The sequence below is a fragment of the Seriola aureovittata genome, chromosome 17, assembly GCF_021018895.1.
Source record: "Seriola aureovittata isolate HTS-2021-v1 ecotype China chromosome 17, ASM2101889v1, whole genome shotgun sequence".
NCBI classification, from domain to species: domain Eukaryota; kingdom Metazoa; phylum Chordata; class Actinopteri; order Carangiformes; family Carangidae; genus Seriola; species Seriola aureovittata.
In genome coordinates, this window is record NC_079380.1 from 7,235,669 (window position 1) to 7,259,712 (window position 24,044).

General features: G+C 41.1%; 3 protein-coding genes across 5 annotated transcripts; all 3 read right to left on the reverse strand.

The window, feature by feature from the left end:
- Positions 1-689: 689 nt before the first annotated feature.
- Positions 690-4,216, reverse strand: ndufa4a (NDUFA4 mitochondrial complex associated a). The gene is made up of 4 exons (XM_056401039.1): positions 4,057-4,216; positions 3,308-3,396; positions 3,049-3,109; positions 690-2,547 (listed from the first exon to the last, which is right to left on the reverse strand). Exons 1-4 carry the CDS (start codon positions 4,096-4,098, stop codon positions 2,491-2,493), a joined length of 249 nt encoding a protein of 82 aa, XP_056257014.1. The 5' UTR covers positions 4,099-4,216; the 3' UTR covers positions 690-2,490.
- Positions 4,217-5,682: 1,466 nt separating this feature from the next.
- slc35b1 (solute carrier family 35 member B1) lies at positions 5,683-13,899 on the reverse strand. The gene is made up of 9 exons (XM_056401038.1): positions 13,324-13,899; positions 12,174-12,277; positions 11,896-12,026; positions 11,746-11,776; positions 10,907-11,067; positions 10,626-10,752; positions 7,383-7,489; positions 7,051-7,204; positions 5,683-6,599 (listed from the first exon to the last, which is right to left on the reverse strand). The coding sequence occupies exons 1-9, from the start codon at positions 13,446-13,448 to the stop codon at positions 6,547-6,549; spliced, it is 993 nt and encodes a 330-aa protein (XP_056257013.1). The 5' UTR covers positions 13,449-13,899; the 3' UTR covers positions 5,683-6,546.
- A 441-nt stretch (positions 13,900-14,340) lies between these two features.
- On the reverse strand, positions 14,341-24,044 carry fam117aa (family with sequence similarity 117 member Aa). Of its 3 annotated transcripts, none has more exons than XM_056401035.1 (8): positions 23,478-24,044; positions 21,777-21,922; positions 18,949-19,044; positions 18,634-18,747; positions 18,154-18,270; positions 17,199-17,424; positions 16,921-17,095; positions 14,341-15,746 (listed from the first exon to the last, which is right to left on the reverse strand). In XM_056401035.1, the coding sequence occupies exons 1-8, from the start codon at positions 23,785-23,787 to the stop codon at positions 15,533-15,535; spliced, it is 1,398 nt and encodes a 465-aa protein (XP_056257010.1). In that variant the 5' UTR covers positions 23,788-24,044; the 3' UTR covers positions 14,341-15,532. The 3 variants fall into 3 exon arrangements, with proteins under 3 accessions (XP_056257010.1, XP_056257011.1, XP_056257012.1); XM_056401036.1 differs by having other exon boundaries at positions 21,777-21,919; positions 23,478-24,043; XM_056401037.1 differs by lacking the exon at positions 23,478-24,044 and adding an exon at positions 23,097-23,259.

A 24,044-nucleotide genomic window follows, 5' to 3' on the forward strand; every position in this document is an offset into this window, starting at 1 on the left:
GCAGGAGTCTTTGCACTCCCCCTGCCTCTGGACTACCTGACCTTTGGCATGACCTTTAGAAGACAATTTGAAGCCCCAGCAATCGCCACGCGCCTTGGCCCACAATATTTTCCCTCATTATTTTTTCAATGTTACCTTTGCAGCGTGGCAGAAAAGAGCTGGATTCAACAGCTGGGTCAAGGGTCAAGAGAAGGAGGGTAAAAATGCAGGTCAGCTTGGCTCTACAGTTGTGTTTTGCCGCCTTCCTCAGAGAATTCACTGCTACAAAGCCATTTGAACTCTGAACCCTCCAGCTGTCTGTCAAACGTTGACCCTCAGTGTTGACTGTTATCTGTTTTGACAATTAGGAAAGTGCCACAGCCATCAATAATGGACTGGGCAGTGGCTACAGAGCTTTAATGTCAGGCAACAAAACATCAAACATGTGTACTGAATATCAATTTTCCCTGTATTTTGATAAAACAATTATCCCGAGTCAACTTTCTAATTGTAAAACCAAATAAAGGTGCTCTTTAACGTGAGATGACTCTTCAATCTAAAATGCCTCATCTTGATATCTGGCTCTAATAGTCTGTCCACCCCTTTGATCGAGACTTCTATATTTAAAATATTGATTGCCTGCTGGGAAATCATAGACAATCAGAGTTCCCAGAGGATGGATGCAAGGATGATTGTAAAGTCAGGACAAGAAAAATGTAAAGGCATTTATTTTTCAGATGTAGCAATATTGACTTACAAAATCATTGATGCAAAAACTGTAAACATTTAAAAGTGTTAGAAAGTATATGAAATCCCTATTTCGCAAAAGTATTTTAACAGTCTTGACCTTCTGTACTGTACGGACCCTGAATGACAAACTCAGGACTGCATGTAACTTCCAAAGCAGATGTTTGTTTTTGCAGTTAAGCTGGTCATTTAGGAAGTACACCAGCTGTTACTGGTTTAATACACTAAATTCAGCTGAATCTTAACTGATCACTTTCTGCATTCCCAGATTATTTTTGCTTGATTGAAGTAATTCATTCTGCACAGACAGAAGGTTTATAACACCTGGCTCTACAGTGGCAGTGTCAAATAAGGCGGAAAGAGTTTTTTTTTAGATCTGAGGCTGATTCATTTTCTTTTTTTTTTTCTCCCTCTATCATTCAGCCACCAGTGATTGCTCTCCAGCCACACAGCACGCCGCTCGCTTTCATTTTGCTCCCATTAAGCTGAAATTCACAGGTTACATCAACAAATAAATGAGCTCAGGAAAATAAAGGCATTTTGTGTTATTTCCATTATAACTTATTTGAAATGATAGTAATTACTCTGGGGGTAGGGTGGGGAGCCTGAGTGCTCAGAGTCAACAAGGTGAACATGCTGAAACAATTGAAATGTTCCAAAATTAAGCGCCGTTACATGCTGTGCCAGAAGTTAATTTTCATTTCCTCAGGTGAAAAGAAAAAAGAGATACACATGCGAAGCGTTCAAGCCATGGAGAGGCTGGGTGAAGATTTAGACGTGGGCTTCTATTCAAATATGAAGGTCTCCTTGACATTTTCTGCTCTGCGTTGGCTGCTCATCCTTGTCGCGTTTCTCCAAGCTGCAGACGGAAAAGCGCGACCTGTTGACATTTACAAACTCATCTGGCTGAGAGCGATGGCATTCTATAAGGAGAAACACCTCCGAATGTCCCACCACAGAGTCCTGGTTCCTCTGCTCCGTGTTGCGCATGAACATGTTATTGCTTAAAACAAACATTAGTCACCCTTTGCAGAGGGAGAGAGAGACAGACATGTTTTATCTCACTCTTCCCTTTAACTTCTATGGCTAGAGCATTTCCTTTAAGCTTGGAAAACTATGCAGAAGTGGCACTGGGCAGCCCGTAGACCTCATCAACTTCACCAAATACTGGTCGGGTTTGACCACTGCAACTTCTGGACTGCCACAGCTGCCACCAGAGGGAGCTCACTGTTCAATTGTGACCAGGTTAAAGTCTGCCCCGTCCATGCCGATAACGTTCTGGATCGCAGCCAAGAATAGTGTGCCACATGATTCACCAGCAGCTGGGTTAAGGCAGGACAAAGGTGAAATGAGGTGAAAGCGAAGCCCAAATAGTGACAGCCAAGCAGGACACAACTGTAAATGGAGTGTGGAAGGTGTTCTGAGTGGTAATGCAAATAAGTATGTGTGATATGCTTTTGAAAAGTGACAATAATGACTCAAGATCGAGGACAGGGAAAACAAAGTGCTCACACAAACCTCAATGAATGAAACTTTTTTTTTCTCTGTATGGAGGAGAAAAGACTCCTTCACTTTATTGAGAGCCACTGCAAATGAGATTTAAGAAACAAGATTTCAAAAAGCCAATGGGATGCAATGAGAAACTTAAATATGACTCATTGTGCAGGTTTAGCTTCTGCATCACTCAGGTTCCTGAAGAAAAGTTCAAAACGGCGCTGTGCGGATCAGCTCATCTTTGTGCTTTTGGTGCAGCAGATTTGATATTTAGAAGTCAGGACGATCCTTCTTCAGCTTGCTGTAGTCCATGTTGACTGTGAAAAACTGAGAATACATACACATTTTAGCTCCTGTGCAAACAGTTACTTTACAGAAGAATGCCCTGGTAGCAAAGAGTAAGTTCAGGTGACTTGGCAAAGCATATTGCCGCAGCTTCCCTCCATGTTACAGCATCCTTCAATTTCATAAAATATTATATAAAAATCTTGTAAAAAAGTAAATAGTTGTCTCTGAACACTACAATTCATTTGCCTTGATTTTGTCTTCTGGAAACTCCTTCTGTTGTTACTTTTGATCAAGTGTGAACAGTTAATGACTTCATCGGATTTGTTACTACAAGGCAGCGTTAACCAGATTATGTAATTTGATTAATCCAACTAAAGGAATAATCCATGGCTCAGCGACAAGTCTGGCAAAGATCCATACTATAATCCCTGAATATAACCACCTACACTGTCAGTAACAACTTCAGCACAGAGATGAGTGCAATCAATGCTGTGTGGCGACATGATTTGCTGAGAAAGAGAGAGAGACACACACACACACCTTGTACTGATCATTTGGGCCCAGTTTGTTCCAGGGCTCTGGGTTGTTCTTGCGGTCCCAGCTACAGAGGAGAAAATAGTTAAACATTATGAGAGATTCTGAAGAACAGAGGTATTCATGGCCATTATTAACATATATATATATATATGACAATAACTGAACTGCAACATTGTCAGTGTCTCTACACATCATCTTCAGATCTCATTACTCAAAAAGAAAAAGAAAGAAAATACAAGAAAGTCATGACTGGAGTCATTACCAAACGTCTGGGTTTCTCAAGGCCAGACGAGCGAGGTATGTCATGGACATGGTTACTCCTCCACCGATGAAGATGAAGAGAGGGATGAGCTGAGAGTGACAGACAGGAATTCAAGAAGTCTGCATCAACATGAGGGCAAACTACCACAGCTCAAGGTAGAACTATATAAGTAAACACACTGAGACTGCTGACAAACATAAACACTCATCATTTTCCGGTGCGACCTTCAACTGATGCTATATTTACAATTTTCTTTCGCAGCCTCTTGACTTGTTTCGCGTATCCAAGTCAAATGACAAGAGTGTGTGTGGCTTAGAAAATATGAAGCTTTAGTACGAGTTAACATAAACATACAGCTTGCTAACGCTAACCAGACAGCTAGTAGCTGCTATTTCCAGCACAGCATACCCTCTCCTTGACAATATCATCAGCTGTTATAGTATTTGAATGAAGCCGTGACCTGATCTGACTCTTAAGCACCAACAGTCAAAAGTATTGCCACATATGGCACTGGGTTGTATACATTACTCAACACTTGTTAGAGATTAAAGTAAACAGTGAAGCATGTCCGTATATTTGACAGAGTTTCTCAAAGTCAGCGCGGTCAAAGTCAGAGCACTAGCTAGCTGAAGCTAGCAACGCTAACTTGTTTAGCTAAGCTAAGTTAGCTACAAAAATTCTCTTAAGGTCCGAGTTCAGAACAAGCTCTGTAAATGAATCTTTATTGAATATAACTAGATTATACTTACTGCTGGGTGGCTTCTAAGCTGTTTGCGGACTGTGGCGAGCATTTTTGACGTGTGCGAGAGCTGATTTAACGCAGTTTGTACAGAAATAAACGGATTACCAACAGACTTGCCAAAACGTTGCGGAATTTAATCTGCGAGATTGGGCGGAAGAAAGGCCGAGGAACCAAATATAGGAAGCTACGCATACTGCCTGACCAACAGCGGCAGAAACACATCATTATTAATTATTATGTTTAGTATGTAAGGCATTTATGTCACACTACATGTAAGAAAAACTAAATCATTTATTATCGTTTCATTAATATGCAGCTGTGTGGCTTCAGCCTTTATTTCCGCACAGTATTTTATTCTGGCAAAGCAAAAGTCTTTCACAACCAAAAACAAAATCAATCCTTACACCATTATTAATCGTTTTATTGTTTTCATTAACGAATGTATATATATATATATATATGTGTGTGTATGGTGTAATATGTGTATTCAATCCTGTTTCACATACTGTAGCAATCATGGATTATACAATCGAGTTGTAGTATTTTATTTAATAAATAAAATGTGTAAAAGTCTTTATGGATATATATTACCGATCGATATTAATGTGAGTGACCTGATGGAGATAACAGAAACAGTTTACTGCTCCAGTCTCTGTCAGTGTGAAAAGCTGAACGGTCTGAACCTTAATGTGGCAGCAGGTGGTGCTGTTCTCCTTAATCAGACAAACCACATTAATTTACAAGAAATTCAACCAGTTCCTCAAGTACTGGATGAAGTAGAGGATGTCCTTCTACTTTATCTGTTTTAGAGATGTTTTTTTTCTGTTTCTCTCTGAAAAATCAGATTTTTAGGCGCCTCATATCTAAGAGTCTTTCATTTTGTTGGTAATGGAGGTGCTGATTCATTGCAGTTGGGCTACTTGGGAAATTATCTTTAAAATCCATTGTGCTTAGGCACAGTTAAACACTTGAAAATGCGTTTAAATACTCTTATTTTAAGCAGCCAAGACCAGTGGTGGAAGTACTCAGTGCTTTACTTCCACTTAAGTAAATGTATCATTACCACAGTAATACTCTGAAATACCCTCCATTTAAAAAGTAAAAGTACAAAAGTATTTGCATCAAACTTAAAGTTCAGTTTGTACTTATTATGCATAATGGCCCATTTCAGAATAATAAATATTGTATTATTTGATTCAAATTATTGATGCGTTAATGGGGCTAATTTTAACTACTTTATGTACTGCCAGATGCTAAATCCATAATGTGTTATCATTTTATTGAGGATTATATTTTATATTTAGAATCTGCATGTGCAAATTAAATATTAGCTAACACTGTCAAATAAATGTAGTGGAGTGAAAAGTACAATATTTCCCTCTGAATTTTTAGTGGAGTAGAAGTATAAAGTAACATAAAATGGAAATACTTAAGTACAAGTACCTCAAACTTGTACAGTACTAGAATAAATGTACATGGTTACTTTCCACCACTGGCCAACACAGACAAGACTTTTAAAAACGAGATATTATACATGTTAGTTGTAATTTTTTCCGCTCAAAAATGAAAACTTACTAACTGATGTGAACCAATCAAGTGAAGTCTGTGAAATGAAATGAAAATCACCATGAAATATCACAATTTCCCTTTTATGGCAAGTTATTTTCAAACTTTTAAAAAATAAAAGTAAAAACAATTCAATTGCAAGATTGGACATAACACAACAGGCTACATACATTCATTCATTCATTCATTCATTTTCTACCGCTTATCCTGTAGTAGGGTCGCGGGGGGGCTGGAGCCTATCCCAGCATCTTTTCGGGCGAGAGGCGGGGTACGCCCTGAACAGGTCGCCAGTCCATCGCAGGGCAAACACATAGAGACAGACAACCATTCACACTCACAGCCACACCTATGGTCAATTTAGAGTATCCAATTAGCCTAGTCCCCATTTGCATGTCTTTGGACCGTGGGAGGAAGCCGGAGTACCCGGAGAGAACCCACACTTGTATTGTAGGCTACATACAATCGTTTATATTTTATAAATGGCATGATACTTGGCCAAATGTTTGCCAAGAAATAAACTACATATGTGATAATAACACATATTCAAGCAATAGTTTGTAAACCAAGCCTTGTTTGTTGGTAAGTTCATGAGTTAAATGTTGAAATGCATTTCTTAGGCTCGGCTTGGTTTATCTTCCATCTGAGGGAGGTGAACTGGTTTCAGAAACAATAAGGACTTGTCTAAATACAGTATTCATTCATTCATAATTTGATCCCTAGTAAAACATTCTCTTCATTATATCGACAGTACACAACAGAAAACTACGATGACTTTTTAAATACAGTTAAGTTAAAAATCTGACTGTACTTGAACAAATCATAGGCACATACAGTATGCCTGCACAAGATGTCTTATGAAAATAAGATACTGGCTATAGAGTGTTTGCATTTATTTTGCAATGTATCCGTCTCTCTCTGTGCACCAGATGTTTTAGTGCGTCGTCTTCTTGGGGGTCTTGCCAAATTTAGCATCAAATCCGAGACCTAAAGAGAGAAAACCACAGATGTGATTAAGGAGCAAAGGAAAACCTCGGCATCTTAACAGACACTATTGTACACTCTGGAGATCACCAACAGAATCACCAGCATTACCAATAAAAACATAAAAAATATGAACGCTCTGGCATCTTCTCTAACTATGTCAGCGTTAATTTACTGTCTCCCCTGCAGCTATACTCCCACTGCATAATTTACCAGTCAACCAAATGGTTTGCGTGGGAAGCCTAAGTATTCCCCAGTTGGACCTAATTGTTTGTTATAACAAACACATACAGTAACTGTCTCAGGCTACAGCTGTTGATGGTTTCAGTCATGTTCTGGCAGGCGTTTGATAGTGTTATAATCTGTCACCAATTTTACAGTGATGCAGTGCATTCATGAGAAAAATGTGACACATTTGAATAAAGGCAGGAGGAAAGAGAGTGTTAATTCTCACCAAGGAAAACTAGGATGGTGCCAACCCACTGCATTGTACTCATGACGTTGCCAAACAGAATTACAGAGCCAAGGATTGTGAAGAACTTCCTCGTGGTGGTGACGATGGAGCAGGTCAGAGGCCCAAAGTATACCACCGTCATAAAGATGAAGGTCTGGTGAAGGATTAGAAAAAATACTCAAAGGTTGTAATATGAATACCCACTGTTAAGATGCTTGTCTTCTCTAAACATTCGTTCCAAAGCTTTTCTTTTATTTCCTCTCACAATGCAACACAACATTACACTTCCCATTACTTCACCGACCACATCAGTCCTTCCATCATACACCCACCTGGCCTAAGGCACTGGTCAGTCCAAAGAGAAGAATATTATAGAGGATGCTGGGGTGGCGTTCAGTAAAACTCAGGAACTCCCACACCTCCCCTGTCCACAACACAGCTGAGAGCAGAGAAGAAGAAAGCAGCAACAGAAAAAGAAAATAACAATGTCATCTCAAAAACAGAAATCGGTAATTGATATTAATGTCACATGTACTGCCTTAGTTGCCTTGTCCTTGACACTCGTGCTGAGAAAATCAGATCACAGCATTTACAGTGTGGGCACATGGCACCACCAAGTGGTTTAATACAGTCATAACAATCAGATGAAGCCTTGGTGTGGGGGTGTCATGGGTCCGTAGGAGTGGAGGAATAAGAATACCTTTGTATCTTGGGAAACAGCAGCACTTCAAAGATAGTGAAGGCAGATTTCTAATAAAGGTAGCAGCGGCGTACCACAGACTAAATTTTCCACAGACAGCTAAAAGCATTTTAATACAGTCGAGAACTGACACTTATGAAAAACAAATATTGCATTTTGTAATGTAATATGACCTATGAAAGTGGGAAGCAGATGTTGAGGAGAGATGGAAACAAACTCAGAGATAGCAGGCAATACCAATTAATTTGTTTAAGGAATGATAAAAGTCCCTTAGTTCTCATACTGGCTTTGACCTTTTGATCTTTATCATACAACCCATTAGTGCCTAACCTTAGTAAGCCCCTCATTATATTGCATTTGTTTTATGTGGCTTACTCTCCTGCATATTATACCAACCTCCTCACAGAGCCGAGGGCTTTGAGGTGCAGGATTCCTTATCTAGAAAGATAACGCTGAAAACTTTGCCTTGACTGAATTAATGAGTTTTTTCCTCCTGAGAGAACAGGGTTCACCTTTTCTTTTACATATTGGTTTCTGTTTGGGTTCTTTACTTATTAGGTTTGCCATTAGCCACTGCATCACAGCAGTTATTTGTCCTGGAGTCTTTTTTTAAGAATTTATTGTGACATTACAAAATCAACGCAACTAATAATAATATAACCTTTTAAGAATGCATTTTAACCACCATGTTATAATTCAGTTGTTCATACTAAAACACCTTAAGGTGAAATGAGATATTGCTGCAGTTTGATAAACTGTTGAGTGGAAAAGCATCTCAAGGAAACCAGAACGATAACAAAATAAGACCTCTAACTATGTTAAAGACTGGACGACTTCTTTTGGATCCTCATTAAAGGTGTTTTAAAGACCCTCTCCAATGAAAATCAAGTTTTTAACCTTGTTAACATGTCCATATTATGTTTTTATATAATACATGACATATCATGAGTGAAATAAGCAGTCAACGCCATGACTGCGTATCTCCACCTTGGAAATGCAGTGAACCAATGACAGTCTCATAAAAACAGATTCAGACAGCCAGGGATTCACACGTCATATAATCTAAGGAACCAATCTTGTCAACTTGTGGGGATGAGGGACGGAGCAAAATAAACCTGAAACCTTTTCAGTACAGAGAGTGAGAGTTTACTTTAGCACAACCACTAACACTGGGTCAGCCACTACCAGTTGTGAGCTAACAAACAAATAAAAGATGGTAAGTACACTAACCGTTCTGATACGTCTGCTAATCACCTATGTTTGGTCACAACAGACTCCTCATCAGAGTCTGACTGAAGCTCAAATATGTGTCTGAGTCTCTCTGATGTTTCCTCTAACACTAACCATCATTATACGCTCTGCTCTTCCACCGGTCACTGAAACAGTACACAAAGCGAGAGTTTGCATTAGCACAACCACTAACACTCTGTCAGCCACTGCCAGTTACAAGCTTACAAACAACATAAACAATTAATTACGCTAACTACTCTGATAGGTCTTCTAGCAGGGTTTTTCCTTCATAGAGAATTGCGAGGCGGCAGCCTCCATTAAATTTCGTGGCGCCTCCGCTTCCTGACAAAATTCTAGTACTTGTTTTCTCTGTGGATTTGAATCAGTACGGGATACAATTTGTCCCGTATTTTCGTTCATGTTATGTCCTCAAAGTGCTGTGAATAATGTAATGTCAAGTAAAACCAAACCAGTTGCCACCTTTTTTCACATAAAAGGTGGCAACCCTACAGATGAATATCATCTCTTTTACATCCAAGCACACCCAGCTTCTTGAAAAGTTTCCCTAGAGTAACGTTACATCCCTTCATATGTTTATTTTTTTGCAGAAATGTCTCAAATCACAGATTATTTAAAAAAATAGAATTAGCAAGGAGGAGAATCGCGAGGACAGGTGAAACAGTGCAGAGTGCAGACATCATTAGTTCTTCTAATATGGGAAATAAAGTTAATTCATGTTACTGACAAGATACGGTTAATGTGTCTGGACTGAAAGTAGGTCTAGTTCTCGCCACAAGTAGAAGATGAGAGGATCAGAGCGCGAGAGAGGAGTCAAAGCGAGAGTACCAAGTCTTTGTACGAGTTGTACGGCTTAGTACCACCCCCGCCTAATTTTCTGCCAGAAAAAACCCTGTCTAGTCGCTGATTTTGGTCACACCAAACTCCTCAGAAACTCCTGAGTCTGGGTCTGACTGAGGCTCAAACATGTGGCTGAGTCTCTCTGATATTTCCTCCGCTAATCATCCTGACCCAGATTTCTCAGTGACGAAGTAAGAGTAGATGAAAGTATTTTTACATAGTTAAAACATGTCTGGAGAGGAACGTTAAGACATTTTAAAGAGCCACAGATAAGTAACTGTAAAACGGAGGAATACTCTGTATACTGTATAATGTGGCATTGGTAAACATCTAAACAGGTTAAATGACAGTTAGGTAGATAAGCAACTATGTGCCATGGAGTATCAGAATATACAACCACTACACCAGTAAAATGTGAAAATGACATTGGTTTGCAATATTTTTCAGTTTGAATGATTTTATAGGTGTTTTAATTTCATCAAACATTTTATTATGAAAACATCAGTGCAAAAGTAGCACTAATCCTTTGGTTTCAGCATTTTCTGAGAATTATTCAGAGAGAAAGGCAACAGGATGTTCATTGCACTAGTGTTTGGTTCATTCTGCTACACTTTGGCAGGACTGAACCATACCAAGGTGATCTTGCTCATTAGGTTCTCCTCTCTGGCTGCAGGTGTGCCAGTCACTGAAATGTCCTGATGTAGAGTTGGTTGGAAAAACACTCCATCAACTCAATGGCACATATTCGTTTGGATGAAAAGTTTGGCAGAGAGCTGGAATGACTCACCTAGTCCCAGCACCAAAGTGGACCACATGTTGATGTTCAGCATCATGTGGTTGGCACTGGTCTGGAAGCGAGCCCTCATGTGGTCCTGGGCCACGCCAGTCAAACCGTCCAATGTCAGAGAGACCAGCTATGACACACGAAGACACACCACCAGGCCATGAGACAAATGTCATGGAAATGCCACAGTAACCATGGATACAGAAAGGAGACACAGATAGATCTGCAATAACATGACAATAAATGAAGTGAAATGGATGGACTATAAATATATGTTATCTCACCAGCAGAATCTCTCCAAAGCCAAAAACATGGTCATCTGCAACAGCTGAACTCTTGTTGGGTTTGTAGAGAAACAGAGCCACACCGCTCACAATCAGCAGCACACACAGGTACTTAGCCAGTGGGTACTTCTTCCTCAGTATTGTAACTCCAAGGATCATCACTGGAACAACACAACAACAACAACATGATGGATCACTTTAAGCCGTGCATACCAGTGTAACATGCCTGTGGTGTTAATCTCACCCCTGGATGCAATATCAGGGCTTCACCCCCTGAGAGTGGAACATATGGATGGTGAAAAAAAATGTGTGTATGTGTGTGTAACAACAGATAACAAGCTGTGAGTGGTGACATATAACCTTCATGTACAAACAGAACAAACTCTAACCTGCAGCAACTTTGCTCTGAACTCCACACATCTTGAAACAATCTGTTTACTCTATATGTCCTGGATCAGTTCAGAAAGATAACAGAATCTCTCGTGTTTGTCAAGGACCATATACACATGGGTTACTTAACTTTGTATATATGTACATTAGCACAGTACATTATGAGACCTGGCAGCTCACGAGTTTGTCAGAAATCAGACATTTGTCTTAAAGGGCATTTGAACATTATAAGACTAACTTTATCCCCAGACTGCCACCAAAAAAAATATGTCACAGAGAAATACAGGAAGAAACCTCAGGAAATGCACGTGTTCATTTTTTACAAAGAGCAAACATAACCTCAGACATCAGTTTATTATCAGATTTTGTTGGTGATATCCTGTGCAGGTATGTAAGAGATATGCAGGCAGAAAGCAAGACACAAACCAAAGTGATTTCATAAGATTTACCTGGTATGGGCTTGCAGGATTTTCCCAGCACCTATCACAAGAAAAAGATGAGTTTCAGGATATGATCGCACTAAGCAGCTGCAATGATACAACATCCCAAGAAATCATGTTAACCATCTAACTTTGCCCCATCTAAAAGGGCAGACTCACCTGTGTGGGGTAGTTGACATATTGAAGGGCAGAGTTACTGGACACCATGGCTCCAAGATAAGAGAGGGAACACAGTCCATAGAGCCAGTTCTTGGTGTGATCTGGTTTTGAGCCCTCAAAAAACTGGATCACTGATGAAAAGGAGAAAGAGGTTTTTATTAAAAGGAATCCACAACAATATAATAAATTTACAACTTCAGAAATATGTGTTAGATGTTTTTTTTTTTATATATATATATATATGTTTTTTTTGTCTCCTCTGCACAACACAGACTCACAAATCTTAGCAAACAGAGCATTGATAATGCACTGGATGAAGACCAATGTCCGGGCGAATCTGAACTTCTCCTTCTTGTCTCCTTGACCATATTCACCTCGAGTGCTGGAAAAGTCAGAGAAACAACACTGATTTGAACGCGACAGATCACAGACAATGAACTTGAAACTGAAGTACTCCTCACTTGCCTTCTTGGCAGGAGCATGGCAAGTGAGGTTAAAGAGTGGATTGATTTCATCAGTCTCCCAGCTGTGAAAAGGCCATTTATAAAGGAGAGGCCATAATGCATTAAATTACAACTGACAGGCTCGGGTGGTGGAGGTGGTGCTGGTGACATTTTGTTAGAGGACCAATACTTTTCCGGTTGTGTCAGTTTGGAACTGTAATCAAGAACTCACAGAAAACTGTGATGTCAATATTATTTGACGACAATATGTAACAGAAGTTGTATTCAATTATTGAATTAATTAAATACAATTATTCAGGTTGTGAAAAGGCTGCTTCACCAGAGACACCAAGTCATTTTGGAACCAGATATGATCCCTGTCCCCTCTAGTGACTTAGGCAACAACATACCATCTGTGTCATGCCTCAGTATGTGGTATGCAATAGAGGCTGAGCTCCCCTTACTTCATTTACTCTTTCTAGAGAGAACCACAAGTAACCATTACGATTTGCTGTTTTTTTTTACAGATCTATTTGAGCAAAATATGAAAGATAATGTTTGTTTTAGACATATAATAAAAGTATTATTCCATCTATGAGGGATAATGACATGACATTTACAGACAATTAGAAATAGAGAGTACCTAGGTTTTAGGGGACAATACAATGCATTTTTAATAACACACTGTCACCAAACTCCATTCAAAAATCTGCTAATTTAAAGTGTAATCGATGTTGCCTTTCGCATCGGTAGGAGCAGATTTGCATAATATATAACGAATAGTTCGGACACTATAGCTCATTGTGTACTCTATGGTGTTTCATGTGCACCTATACCAATTGGAAAAGTTGTATTAATTAGAAAAGGTAGCATTTTTTTCGAGGTGCGCTCTCAATGGGTAAGTCAGCATTAAATAAGCAGATTTTTTAAAAGAGTTTGGCACTGGACACAACGACATCTGCTTCGGAGTTTAACTGTTACTTACATCGTCTCTTGTAATATTCCGTAATAAAAGTAACACACAAAAACTCCGAGGAAACAAACAATGAACCGTATCCGCATACTGTCCCACGGCGAGGTGGGTTTCCCTGCTCCCTTTCCTGCAGCCATGCTGTCGTCCCCCAGACCCGGTATGGCAACCGACACCGCTCCGCTCCCCGCGCCCCTCACACCGACGTCCCGCTCCACTATAGCCGATGTCACGAGCCCGGAAATGGTGCTCGCGTTTTAATGTTGGCCGTGGATTTGGTAAAAGCTGAAGGTTTTGCTGATGGATATCACCAAACCCTTTTGTGGACAGTGAGTGTTATTTCTCAAAGCTTGCTAACGGTATCTTGAATTGTCTGGAGATATCAAGTCATTATTGTTTATTTTGCATCATTCCAGTGACTCTCCAGCGTCCGACAGTCCAACTCTCTGCTCCGGGACAGCTGTAGCATCAACAGCATCCCATTCCCGCATGTACAGGTGAACTGTCAGGTGGATTTAGGTCGAGTTTTCATTCAGAAATCAGACCTATAATTAGAGAAAAAATTATAGGTAGCGTCAGGAAAATGGGTTTTGTGAAAGGACCCCAAAGGTGTCAGCAGCCACGCCTGAACTGTTAGATTTACATTCGTGGATTAAATCACGGACACTAATGCATTGTGGTGTGTTTGATGTAACCGCGTCAGCCAAAAAACGCAACATGAAATGTGAATTATTATAATTAAAACTGAGTTTTTTTTGGGTCGTGTTTTGTGATACAGCAGTTGTAAAGACAACTATTCAAAAATGTGAGGTCCTTTCCTAAAAATGTCGCGTGCCTTTTAGTCGTCCTAGGATGTGGATTAAATTCATTGGTCCATGTAAGGCAGTAGAGATCCACCGTGGGCCAATCAGAAAGTAGATTTGAATTGAAAAAGGAGGTGCTTATGTTTAAAAACCACAAATCCACGTGTCAAAAGCAGGCACAACAACAAAAAAAAAAAAACACAGAAATAAAAGTAATATAAAAAAAATATTTCAACGCCCAGAAAATTGGTTCTTTTATTTTCTTTACAATAGCAACAGCACACTAAACATTCTTAACTGTTATCACCCTTAAAAAGTAAGAAAAGGGCTTATAATCAGGTCTGAGAAAACACAGAGCTGAGAAATAATACTAATTGTTCATTAGCATCTGCTTATTCTATGATATTTTTACTGTAGGTCATGTTATTAATCAGTGTTGCATAGGATAATGCTGACAAAAACAGTGTTTTATCCATTTGAACAATAACTCAAACATCAGGGAATCATCTTCTTCCACATCAAAATGAATCTTGAAACATTAACAGGGTCCAATGAGGCTCAGATTGAACAAAAACTCAGTGTGACCCACTCAAGATCTTAGAAGCAGTTTGGTTAGAACAATGCCCACTGAAGGCAAGTAAAGCTAATAAAACACCCATTCCTGCCTTTAAACCACCAAAGCATACACAGAAATATATGTCAATTTCTTTAGTGAATACAAAAACAGTATCACCATACTCATAACTTCCTTACAAAGATACAAAAATATATATCTTGCTAGAAATACATTTGTAGAAAAGTAGGCCACTGTAAACTACAGCCCAAAAATATTTCTCTTCAACCAAAAGATTTTATGAAATTTCAAGAAAAAACCCATCACATGAATTCTCTCAAATTAAGCTGAAACTTCATCCATGCGGGATCTAAGCGCTTGAGTTTTCGACTCTGAATGATCTTATTTTGACATTTAAATCATCCCTAGCAGACTGCAGTCTTTGTCTAATAATGTAAAAATGAACAAAGTCAAAAACTAAGTCATTTGTAAAATTTTTCCAGCATTTGTCAACATTTCCACATCTTAGGTCCTGTGGTCTAATCCATAGCCAATATTGGAAAAAACTAGGACAATTCAAGTGCTGTTGAAGTAAATATCAGCTGAATCCACACATCCTGCAGTTGGAAATCATCAGTGAAGCAGCCAGATTTTTAGGCTAAATTTTTCTCTAAAGTACGATGACAACATATGCTTCCAGTCTCAAAGTCTCTTATTTTGATCACAGTCATAATGGCATGTTACAGCAGTGATGAGCCAGGTGAGCACAGGTATCTGTTGGCACCCTGCGTGTAAAACACATCCAGTTTCTCCAGGTCCTGGCAGTGCAGTGTGGTTTAGTCCTGACGGGCTCTGCTCAGATATCCACCTACTGCATGCCCAGGTGCCTGGTGGGAGAGGCTTGACCTGGGCAGCCAGTGACAGGAGACACTGACAGGCCACGGAAGAGGAGGTCCATGGAGGGCAGGAGGGGCTTCAGAAGACTGACAGGGCAGAAAGCAGAGCCTCCATGGGGGGTAAAGTTGACTTTATTGGGGTCAGGGCAGGATGGCTGGAGGAGAGGCTCATCCTGACAAGCAGACCTGGATGCACAGATGGAGAGAGTAATGGGGTTAATAGTGTTTTTCAGACAAAGCGCTTTTCAAATTGTTGTTTCAGATTGCAGTCGACAACTTTTGTAACTTAAGCTTAAGCCTTTTTTCCATTTTTTTCTTCACATGACTACTCCAGTTACTTTTTGTGTGCAGACAAGTGCAATGCCTTCAAGAAGAGACTGTTAGCCCCATTTGAATGACTCATTGTGTCTCAGCCCTCTATCGCAGCAGGCGTTTTACCCCCTTCAACTGTGGCTATTCAGAGCAGCTATAAACACTTTTGCCTTGAGACGTGATTACCCAACATGTCACAGGAACTAGTTAGTTTCAAGCATGAGCAGGCTTTTACTGGCATGAACTTTAGGATCCTGGATCATCAATGGCCCTGAACACAACAGTGTTGCATGTTGATACATTTATAACATCACAATACCAATCACTATATGTGCCCATGTTCATATAACCCAAATGTAAAATGGATTGCTGACCTATTAACAGTGGTTTGAGTGATAATGATGACAATAATAATAATAATAATAACATTAACAATAACAACAACAACAATAATAATAATAATAATAATAATAATAATACTTATATAGCCCTTATCAAGCTTAAATACAAAGTGTTTTCTAAGTAAAAATAGATTAAGTAATAAAATCTGAAACCCATGTAAGCTTCCCTAGTAGGTAAAACAAAGTTTAGGAATATGAGAGCATATTAAAACTGCACTGAGCCCATACATAAACAAATGGATGTGCAAGTGCAATAAAAGAGAAATAAGTTCTCACGTGTAGATAAAATACAGTTTATGTTTACCTATATTCATTCAGCTTTGCTGTGCTTGTTTTTAGCTGTATGTCTTTCTATCCATCTCCTGCAAACTGTTTTTGAAACTGTGTGTAGGTCCACAGAGAGTAACGAATAACCAAATTCAGATTCCTTGTATGTGTACACACATTTGGCCAATAAAGCAAATTGTGAGTCTGATCTTTGCCATGCTATGTTATATCCAGCTAGTTACATATCAGGTCAAAATTTGTTTTACTGTCAGCACATGAGGGTGATTCTGGTGGGGTCCCAAAGTAAAGTTTTCCCCTGAGGCCCCCCAGCAGCTTGTTCCAGCTATACATGATGTTCTGGTCCATGAAGTGATACTTACATTGCCTCCTCACATACTCGAATCCGCTCACAGCCTTCTGGTGGTTCGCGCTGGAAGGAGTAGGTTTTGTTAGGACGAGGGGACGTGGAGCAGGGCTGCAGCAGAGGAGGCTCCAGTGCAAATGAAGGAAGCAGTGTAGATGGAGAGGGACACAGGGTCTCACAGTTCACTGGCTCTGTACGCAGGGTCAGAAATATCCAAATATTTTTAATAATACCTCAAATAAATTCAGCACTCAAGAGAATCTCCAAATTAATTAAATCACAGCGTTGTCTAACCTGGCTCTCCCATTGGGCAGGGAGACTGTGACGGAGACAAAAGCAGTGGGTTCAAGACACAAGGGGAATTTGGGGGTGACAGAAGTGACGGATCTAGAGGACAGGGGGACTGAGAAGGAGAGAGGAGGGAAGGATCCAGGGGCCCCGGGGAGGGCTCACTCTGAGAGCCACTACTGCATCTCTGGGCAGGGACAGGAGCTCTGTGGCCGTCTGGGATGTCCAAAATCTGTAATATTCAGGCGGAAACAAGTAAAGTGGTCAGACAACGCAGATAAAGAAACAAAAGCAAAGAGTGAGGGAAGGTACAAGCAGGTAAAACTAGGAGGCAGATAATTTCTCTACTGGCTTAACTAATATTTCATATTTAGAATTATTTTAAAGGTCTCATATTGTATAAAGTGAGATTTACATGTTTACTTTGATTATAAAGCAGGTCTAGGTTCTATATTAATACTGGGAAAGTATCAAAGCGCTCAGTCCACAGAGAAATGCAAACAGCCTGTATTCAGAAACTGAGCCTTAAAACAACACGTCAGGACTTCTGTAACTTTGTGATGTCACAACAAAGCAGTCACCACTTTCAGCCACGCCCCAAGCCCCACCCATCTGGACCCACCATTCAACCTTGCAGGATTTGGTTTCTCTGGGTGTTTAACTGAAATCTGATATATTTTTATTTGATCATTCAGAAAGAAGTCAGCCAATCAAAACAGAGGATCAGACCCTCCTCTCTTCTGATTGGTTCACAGACCTGTTGTTATTAGAGCTCCAGAGAGAAGCCTAAGAGAGGAGATGTAAAACTATACTGAAATGATTTTTGGTTCTTATAACCATAAATATATCTTCTTATGGATCAACACTTCAAATAAAACATTGAAATGTGTAAAAAAATATGGGACCTTTAAGTGTTTTAATGCTTATGTCAATGGTATTGCACGTTGATCAGTGGCCTAACCTCATGCTGATCGTCTGGTTTCTCAGACACAAACACCTCCTCCAGCTCCAGGTTGAGGCCTTCAACACTTCGTCGAAGTCGGGGGGCGAGTCTGTTCAGCGGCATCAGGGGTATTGTCTGAGAAAGAACAAGTAAAATATGAAAATATTTAGAGGGTATCTGTGATTGATTGCGCACTTACAGTAACTATGTTTCTTTACTTCAACAAAATTGTGTTTCTGGTGTCTGTTCTATACTGTTTCAATGGCACGATATGATATTCTGGTTTCAAATTGTCCTTCTGTGACAGCATGGCAGTAACACAGGAGCTTTGATGACAGCCATTCCTAAGAAAAGCACCAGTGTTTTTTTATATCCCTGTTGCTGAGCTCTGCCTAGCCTGCCTGTGAAAGCAAGTGTGGTGTCTGTGGTATTCATGAAAACTTTGTTGTCTGTGTCTTTAACTCACATATCCTCAAAGGAAAAAGAGCAACGGACTACCTGAGTGATGCCTGCCGCATGACCCGCTGGCAAGGGATGGTGCGGGGGCTCGCACCCCGCCGAGGGAGGGGCATGGCGGGAGCGCTTCTGCAACTGGTGCCTCAGCTTGGCCACCTGAGGGCAGAGTGGAGAGAAAAAAATGATTCAGGTGTCGCTATAATTCATTCTGAAAGGGAGCGGTTGCTCATTTTCCCCTCTGGGGCCCTGAAAGTTTTGTGGTATCAGTGGAAAGCTGCAGAGTAAAGGGTGTGAGTATGAGCGAGAAACAGAACAACTCATTAATGAACTGCGATAATGATGAACTGAAATACTTGCCTCTCTCAGGTGTTCTGCACTGCCCCACGACGCTGAGCGCTTGTGTCCGCCAACACTTCTCCTTCCCTGGGTCTCCTCTGCCCATGAACTTGGAGTCTTTAAAACAAATATGACAATGTGGTGAATAAAGAGTCCAGTGTTTTGTCGATCAAACTTCTCTGTGGTAGAAAATTGCCTTTTTTTTGGCAGGAACTCTGGCTGTCAGCGGGGTTGACCTTTGACAGGCTTCTTGTATTTTCTGTTAAACCCAGTGAACTCCAATCAACACTACAACTTGAGAGCACAACACTGTAGAACAGCCCCACAGCTGTCTCGCACACCTGCCCCTCAACAGCTGTACAGAGGAAGGCAAAGAGAAAACCACTCTGAGCTGCACAACAGCCCCGCTTCCACAAACATAAGAAAACATCCAAACCACATCAATGTAAAGACTATAAATACAGATCTACTATCAGCATTCAACACATCAGCGCACACACACACAAACATTATATCACGCAGTTGTGCCGTTATTCACAAAGTCACACACTGTAGAGGAAAAACAAACGAACACAAACAGCCAGCAGGGAGACTTTTATGTGCACGTCTTTTGTCAATCACAACTCCACAACATCCTACTACGCTTGTACCGATTTCTTCACATTGACTCTTGATCTTCTACCAGTTGGAGTCTGGTTGGCCGCTGCCGGTTGTTGGTTGGGTGCAGACGACTGGCAATTCATCATCAACAGGTGAAACCCAGGTGGAGTTGACCAACAGGATCAGATACTCGCAGTTCTGGTGCCTCCACCGCCTCCTCAGCCTCAACTGCTTCACACGCTTGCAAACAATCTGATCCACTCACTGGTGTCCATGATATTCATGAGGCAGCTAACATTACACACAGTCATTTAGCTCTCACTGCCCGCAGCACGGCTATGTCATGGCTTTCCGTCCCCGAAATACAACCTGTTCCTTAAGCGTCGGCACCACAACTCAGAGAAATCTTACTGGAGCCATTAGCTGCCTGCAGGATGGCGCCGACTACATCTCCTCCCCATGCCCGGTCCACTCATATGTAGTCAGTCATCGCCGGGCTAAATAAGTCAGAACGCAGCATGAGTCAGACATACAGTGACATCGGTGTAGAGTTACAGCTGCCGCCAACACCCCCCACCCCCCACCCCCCTCCCATCATCCAACACCAACAACCCCACCCTCCCCAAAACATGACCAGGGGGGATCATGGGACACAGAGCTATAAAAAGACTCAAAGGTAGTGGAGCATTTGGTCTGCATGGCTAATGTTTCCAGCTTGAGCGATTCATTAACGTTTTCCTAATTCCTGCTTGGAACACGATAACAGAAACAGAGCTGCAAATGATGATTATCTTCACTATCAGTTGATCGATTAGTTATAATTTTGATTAACTGATCCATTTATCAGTTTGTTAAATTTCAAAACGTTGTGTAAAATTTACCAAAGCCGGAGGTCAAATCTTCACATTGACTGGTTTGTACTACCAGTGGTTCAAAAGGTATTCGATGTACAATCATATAAAACAAATAAAGCAGCAAATCATCATCTTTAAGGAGCTGGAGGCACAGAATTTATTTATTTTTCTCCTATATCTCAACAACTATTAAATGGATTGCCATGAAACTGTAGGGACAAGATGAATCCCACTGACTTTGGTCATTTTCTGACTTTCCTTTGGTGCCAGCATGAGGTTCACATTTGTGTTTTTTTAGTTGTTGGAAACTTTGTACACGCATTCACACCCCCCTCAAGATGTGTTGTAGTGACTTCGGTGATCTCCTGATCGTTATTTAACGCCTCAATCAAAATTTCAACTCGTCCACTACTTTGGTTTATGAATTTTCTGTTGATTGATTAACTTATAAACTGATTAATCGCTTCAGCATTAAGCTAGAACAACAGCAATCTAGTGGTGCCTCCTCTTGTTTGTTTTGATTCAAGCTTTGTGCCTGTGTTTTGTGTTGTTTTGCATTGCATACTATATAAAGTTGTTATAATATTATTTGGTCCACACTCTGCACATATCTACAGAAATACAGTGTAGTTAAAGAAACACAGTTTTAATGTAGTAATTTTAGAATCTCAAGAAATACCAATACTAATCCACATCAGTGAGTTTTCATCAGGGTTGACAAAGTGCCTGATGAGGAGTGAAAGAACAGCGAACAATCAGTTATATCATCTGAAGTAACGCAGAGGAACCATGGCAGAAGGAGCTGCTGGGTGGGGTGGTGGTGTGCATGTGAGTGTGTGTGTGTGTGTGTGTGTGGTTGAGGCGAGTGCTGGGGGATGGGGTGTCTGTATAATGAGGTCAGGCGGGGTCTGTTCCTCACAATGGAGGCAAAGGGGGTTCGTTCGGGCTTAAACTGTGTCAGGAGCGAAGACGAGGCTGCGGAGCTTGGTGATGTTAGTCGGGGGCTTTGTGCACTAGTTAGGAGCAGATACAGTCGAGGGGGGAGCGAGGCAAGAACAGCAGACTTTAAAGAAGAACAAAAACGACTATTTCCAGTTGGCTGCCTTCCACTCGCAGCGTCGAACTGGAACCACCAGACACCTGCAGTGCCAACATCAGATATGTGGTGCTGTGCAGAAATCCTTCACATACAAGAGAAGCTGAGCAGAGAAACATTTGGTGTCGCCTGTTTTCTGCAACATGAAGCAACAGGTTTTAAGGGAGATATGTTCTTACACCACCAGTTGCATTGGTATAGCAGACTGCCATTTGTCTCGACCCAGTCTTCTTTCATTACAGTAATTACACCAGAGTATCACAACTACTTTAGCACTATCATGACATATTGATATTCACCTGTGTGGCTTTGTCATTGACACAGGTAACGGCCGTGCTCTCTGCCTCTTTGGGCCACTGTCCCTGCAGATACGGTCCAACGATGGCATCCAAAGAGAGAGTTCTGCGGATGGTGGGTTTCGGAGGACGAGCCGTGGTCCTGTCTGCTTTTGGGAACAGACATAACATACATTAAGTCAGATAGCATGTCAGGCCTTTACTCAGTACATATAAAAACTATTTCTGTCTCACAGAAGTAATAAGAACCTATGCTATTATGAGTGATCACGTTTAGCTAGTAGTAACTCTGCATGTGACTTGTGCGTGTATACAAACTGTCTTTAATAGGCCAAACAGTATTTTAACACCAGTGGTAGTTGTTCACAAAATTGCTCCCAGGCTTCCTCCCCACCAATAAGCATGCAGTGTATAAAGTTATGTGAGTGTAAGTGTGTGTGTGTGTGTGTGTGTGTGTGTGTGTGTGTGTGTGTGTGTGTGTGTGTGTGTGTGTGTGTGTGTGTGTGTATGTGTGTGTGCATGTTGGCAGCTCATTGTAATCTCTGGCAGGTGTGGACCATGCCTTTGACCTGGAGCAAAGCCATCCGACTGCACAACATGGGCAACAGTCACCACAGGCAACAAGTTTATCTACCACCAAGCTAGAAGCACACACACACACACACACACACACACACACACACAGTATGTTGTCATCAGCCCAGGTTGCAGGGCAGACAGGATGTATAAATAAACAACCACTACATGCAGATGTGACTTTCATGGATACAATTAAAAAACAACAGAACCAAAGTAAAACAAAGAGGCCTTTAAAGCTGCTGCTGTGTTAGCACCAAGCATGCAGCAGAGTTCCCACAGGTCAGAGTGCAAAGGGGCGACTGAGTGTCCAAATAACATTATGAGAACAGTGTTATGTTTCAGGGTTTGCAGCCCTCATTGTTGACTTAACTTTCTCATAGCACATTGGAAATGTACTTTTTAGACCACAAATCAAGAAAAGAGCTGGAGCTCATGTAGTTAGCTGGGTTATTATTCCAGTTAGCATGACATCTGAATAATATCACTTGTAGTCATCAAATCAAGACTATTTTTACTATAGTATACAATAATAGTTGTTCTACTTTGATCAAATGAAGTGTGCTGTAAATGATTAATGTATCATGTTGAACCCAACTAACAATGATGTGAATCACCCGTTAATCTGTTAGTTATTTTCTTGATTATACAATCAGTTGTTTTGTTTTAAAATATCCACCACAAAGGGCCCACCACAATTTCACAGACCCCCATTTTTTTTGTCCAACCCAACAGTCCAAAACTTACAAATATTCAACTTCACAAGTAAATGAGACAGAGACGTGCAGAAATTCCCCACAGTGGAAACGCTGGAACCAGAAGATGTTTGAAAGTTTTGCTTGAAAAATGATTCAAACGATGAATCGATAATCAGACTTGTTACTGTTTCATTCATCATTTGTTTCAGCACTACTTTCCTCTGTGACACAATGAAGAGAAGGTGATGGGATCCATTTTGTTGCGGTACAATCTTGATCCTAAACAGCAAACGTTAAAAGCCCTGACCATTGGCAGCGTCATTTAAAAGGCTGATAATGATGAGAATGTGACCCCAAACTAAATGTTCAACTTTGGTGCACAAGAGAGTGAGTGCGGATCTGAGCCCCCTCCTCCTGAGTGTGTATTTACCCGTCTTGACCTCCCTGCACAGGAGAGCGGAGCCCCTCTGGAGCTGGTATGGGACTGTGGCTTTGAGGGGCTGCAGGCTGGGGTTGCTGCACCCCCGAGGCGCTCCTCCACTTCTGCCCGACATCCCCCTACTCTGCTCCCACGGCCGAGCTCCGCTTATGAAAACACACACACGCACGCACGCACGCACGGCTTTTGCCTTTCTCCTTTCCCGTCGTCCACTACAAATCTGCGGCGGCGCGGCGCTGGTTTTTTCTTTTCTCTCTCTCTCTCTCTCTCTCTCGCTCTCTCTCTCTCTCTCTGACCACATTCAATTGATCCAGAGTGATGATCCACAGCTCTGATCGGGCCTCTGGGTGGGCACCCTGCTTGAGCTTTCTTTTGTGATGATGACCATGATTCTTGTTGCCTCTTCCAAGTTGAAAAAAGTCGAGCTGAGTTCAACAAATCACAGTAAACCGCGTATGATCCCTCATGTTGTAGTGAGAGGAGGACACGGGCTGCGGACGCTACACGATCCTCTCACACATTTCTGCTTGTGTGTCTCTTGTGTGAGAAGTGACAACA

What these genes read in the sequence shown, in the direction of transcription:
- ndufa4a (XM_056401039.1), bottom strand. Translation starts at nt 4,098, where the DNA reads ATGCTCGCCACAGTCCGCAAACAGCTTAGAAGCCACCCAGCA. An exon ending in TTGAGAAACCCAGACGTTTG is followed by an intron (nt 3,110 to 3,307) that starts GTAATGACTCCA and finishes TCTCCTCTGTAG; the next exon opens with CTGGGACCGCAAGAACAACC. An exon ending in GCCCAAATGATCAGTACAAG is followed by an intron (nt 2,548 to 3,048) that starts GTGTGTGTGTGT and finishes ATGTATTCTCAG; the next exon opens with TTTTTCACAGTCAACATGGA.
- slc35b1 (XM_056401038.1), bottom strand. Translation starts at nt 13,448, where the DNA reads ATGGCTGCAGGAAAGGGAGCAGGGAAACCCACCTCGCCGTGGGACAGT. An exon ending in ATGTCAACTACCCCACACAG is followed by an intron (nt 11,777 to 11,895) that starts GTGAGTCTGCCC and finishes TTCTTGTGATAG; the next exon opens with GTGCTGGGAAAATCCTGCAA. An exon ending in GCTTTGGAGAGATTCTGCTG is followed by an intron (nt 10,753 to 10,906) that starts GTGAGATAACAT and finishes CGTGTGTCATAG; the next exon opens with CTGGTCTCTCTGACATTGGA.
- fam117aa (XM_056401035.1), bottom strand. Translation starts at nt 23,787, where the DNA reads ATGTGGTCAGAGAGAGAGAGAGAGAGCGAGAGAGAGAGAGAGAGAGAG. An exon ending in TCAATGACAAAGCCACACAG is followed by an intron (nt 19,045 to 21,776) that starts GTGAATATCAAT and finishes TTTGTTTTAAAG; the next exon opens with ACTCCAAGTTCATGGGCAGA. An exon ending in GTGCAGAACACCTGAGAGAG is followed by an intron (nt 18,748 to 18,948) that starts GCAAGTATTTCA and finishes CTCTGCCCTCAG; the next exon opens with GTGGCCAAGCTGAGGCACCA.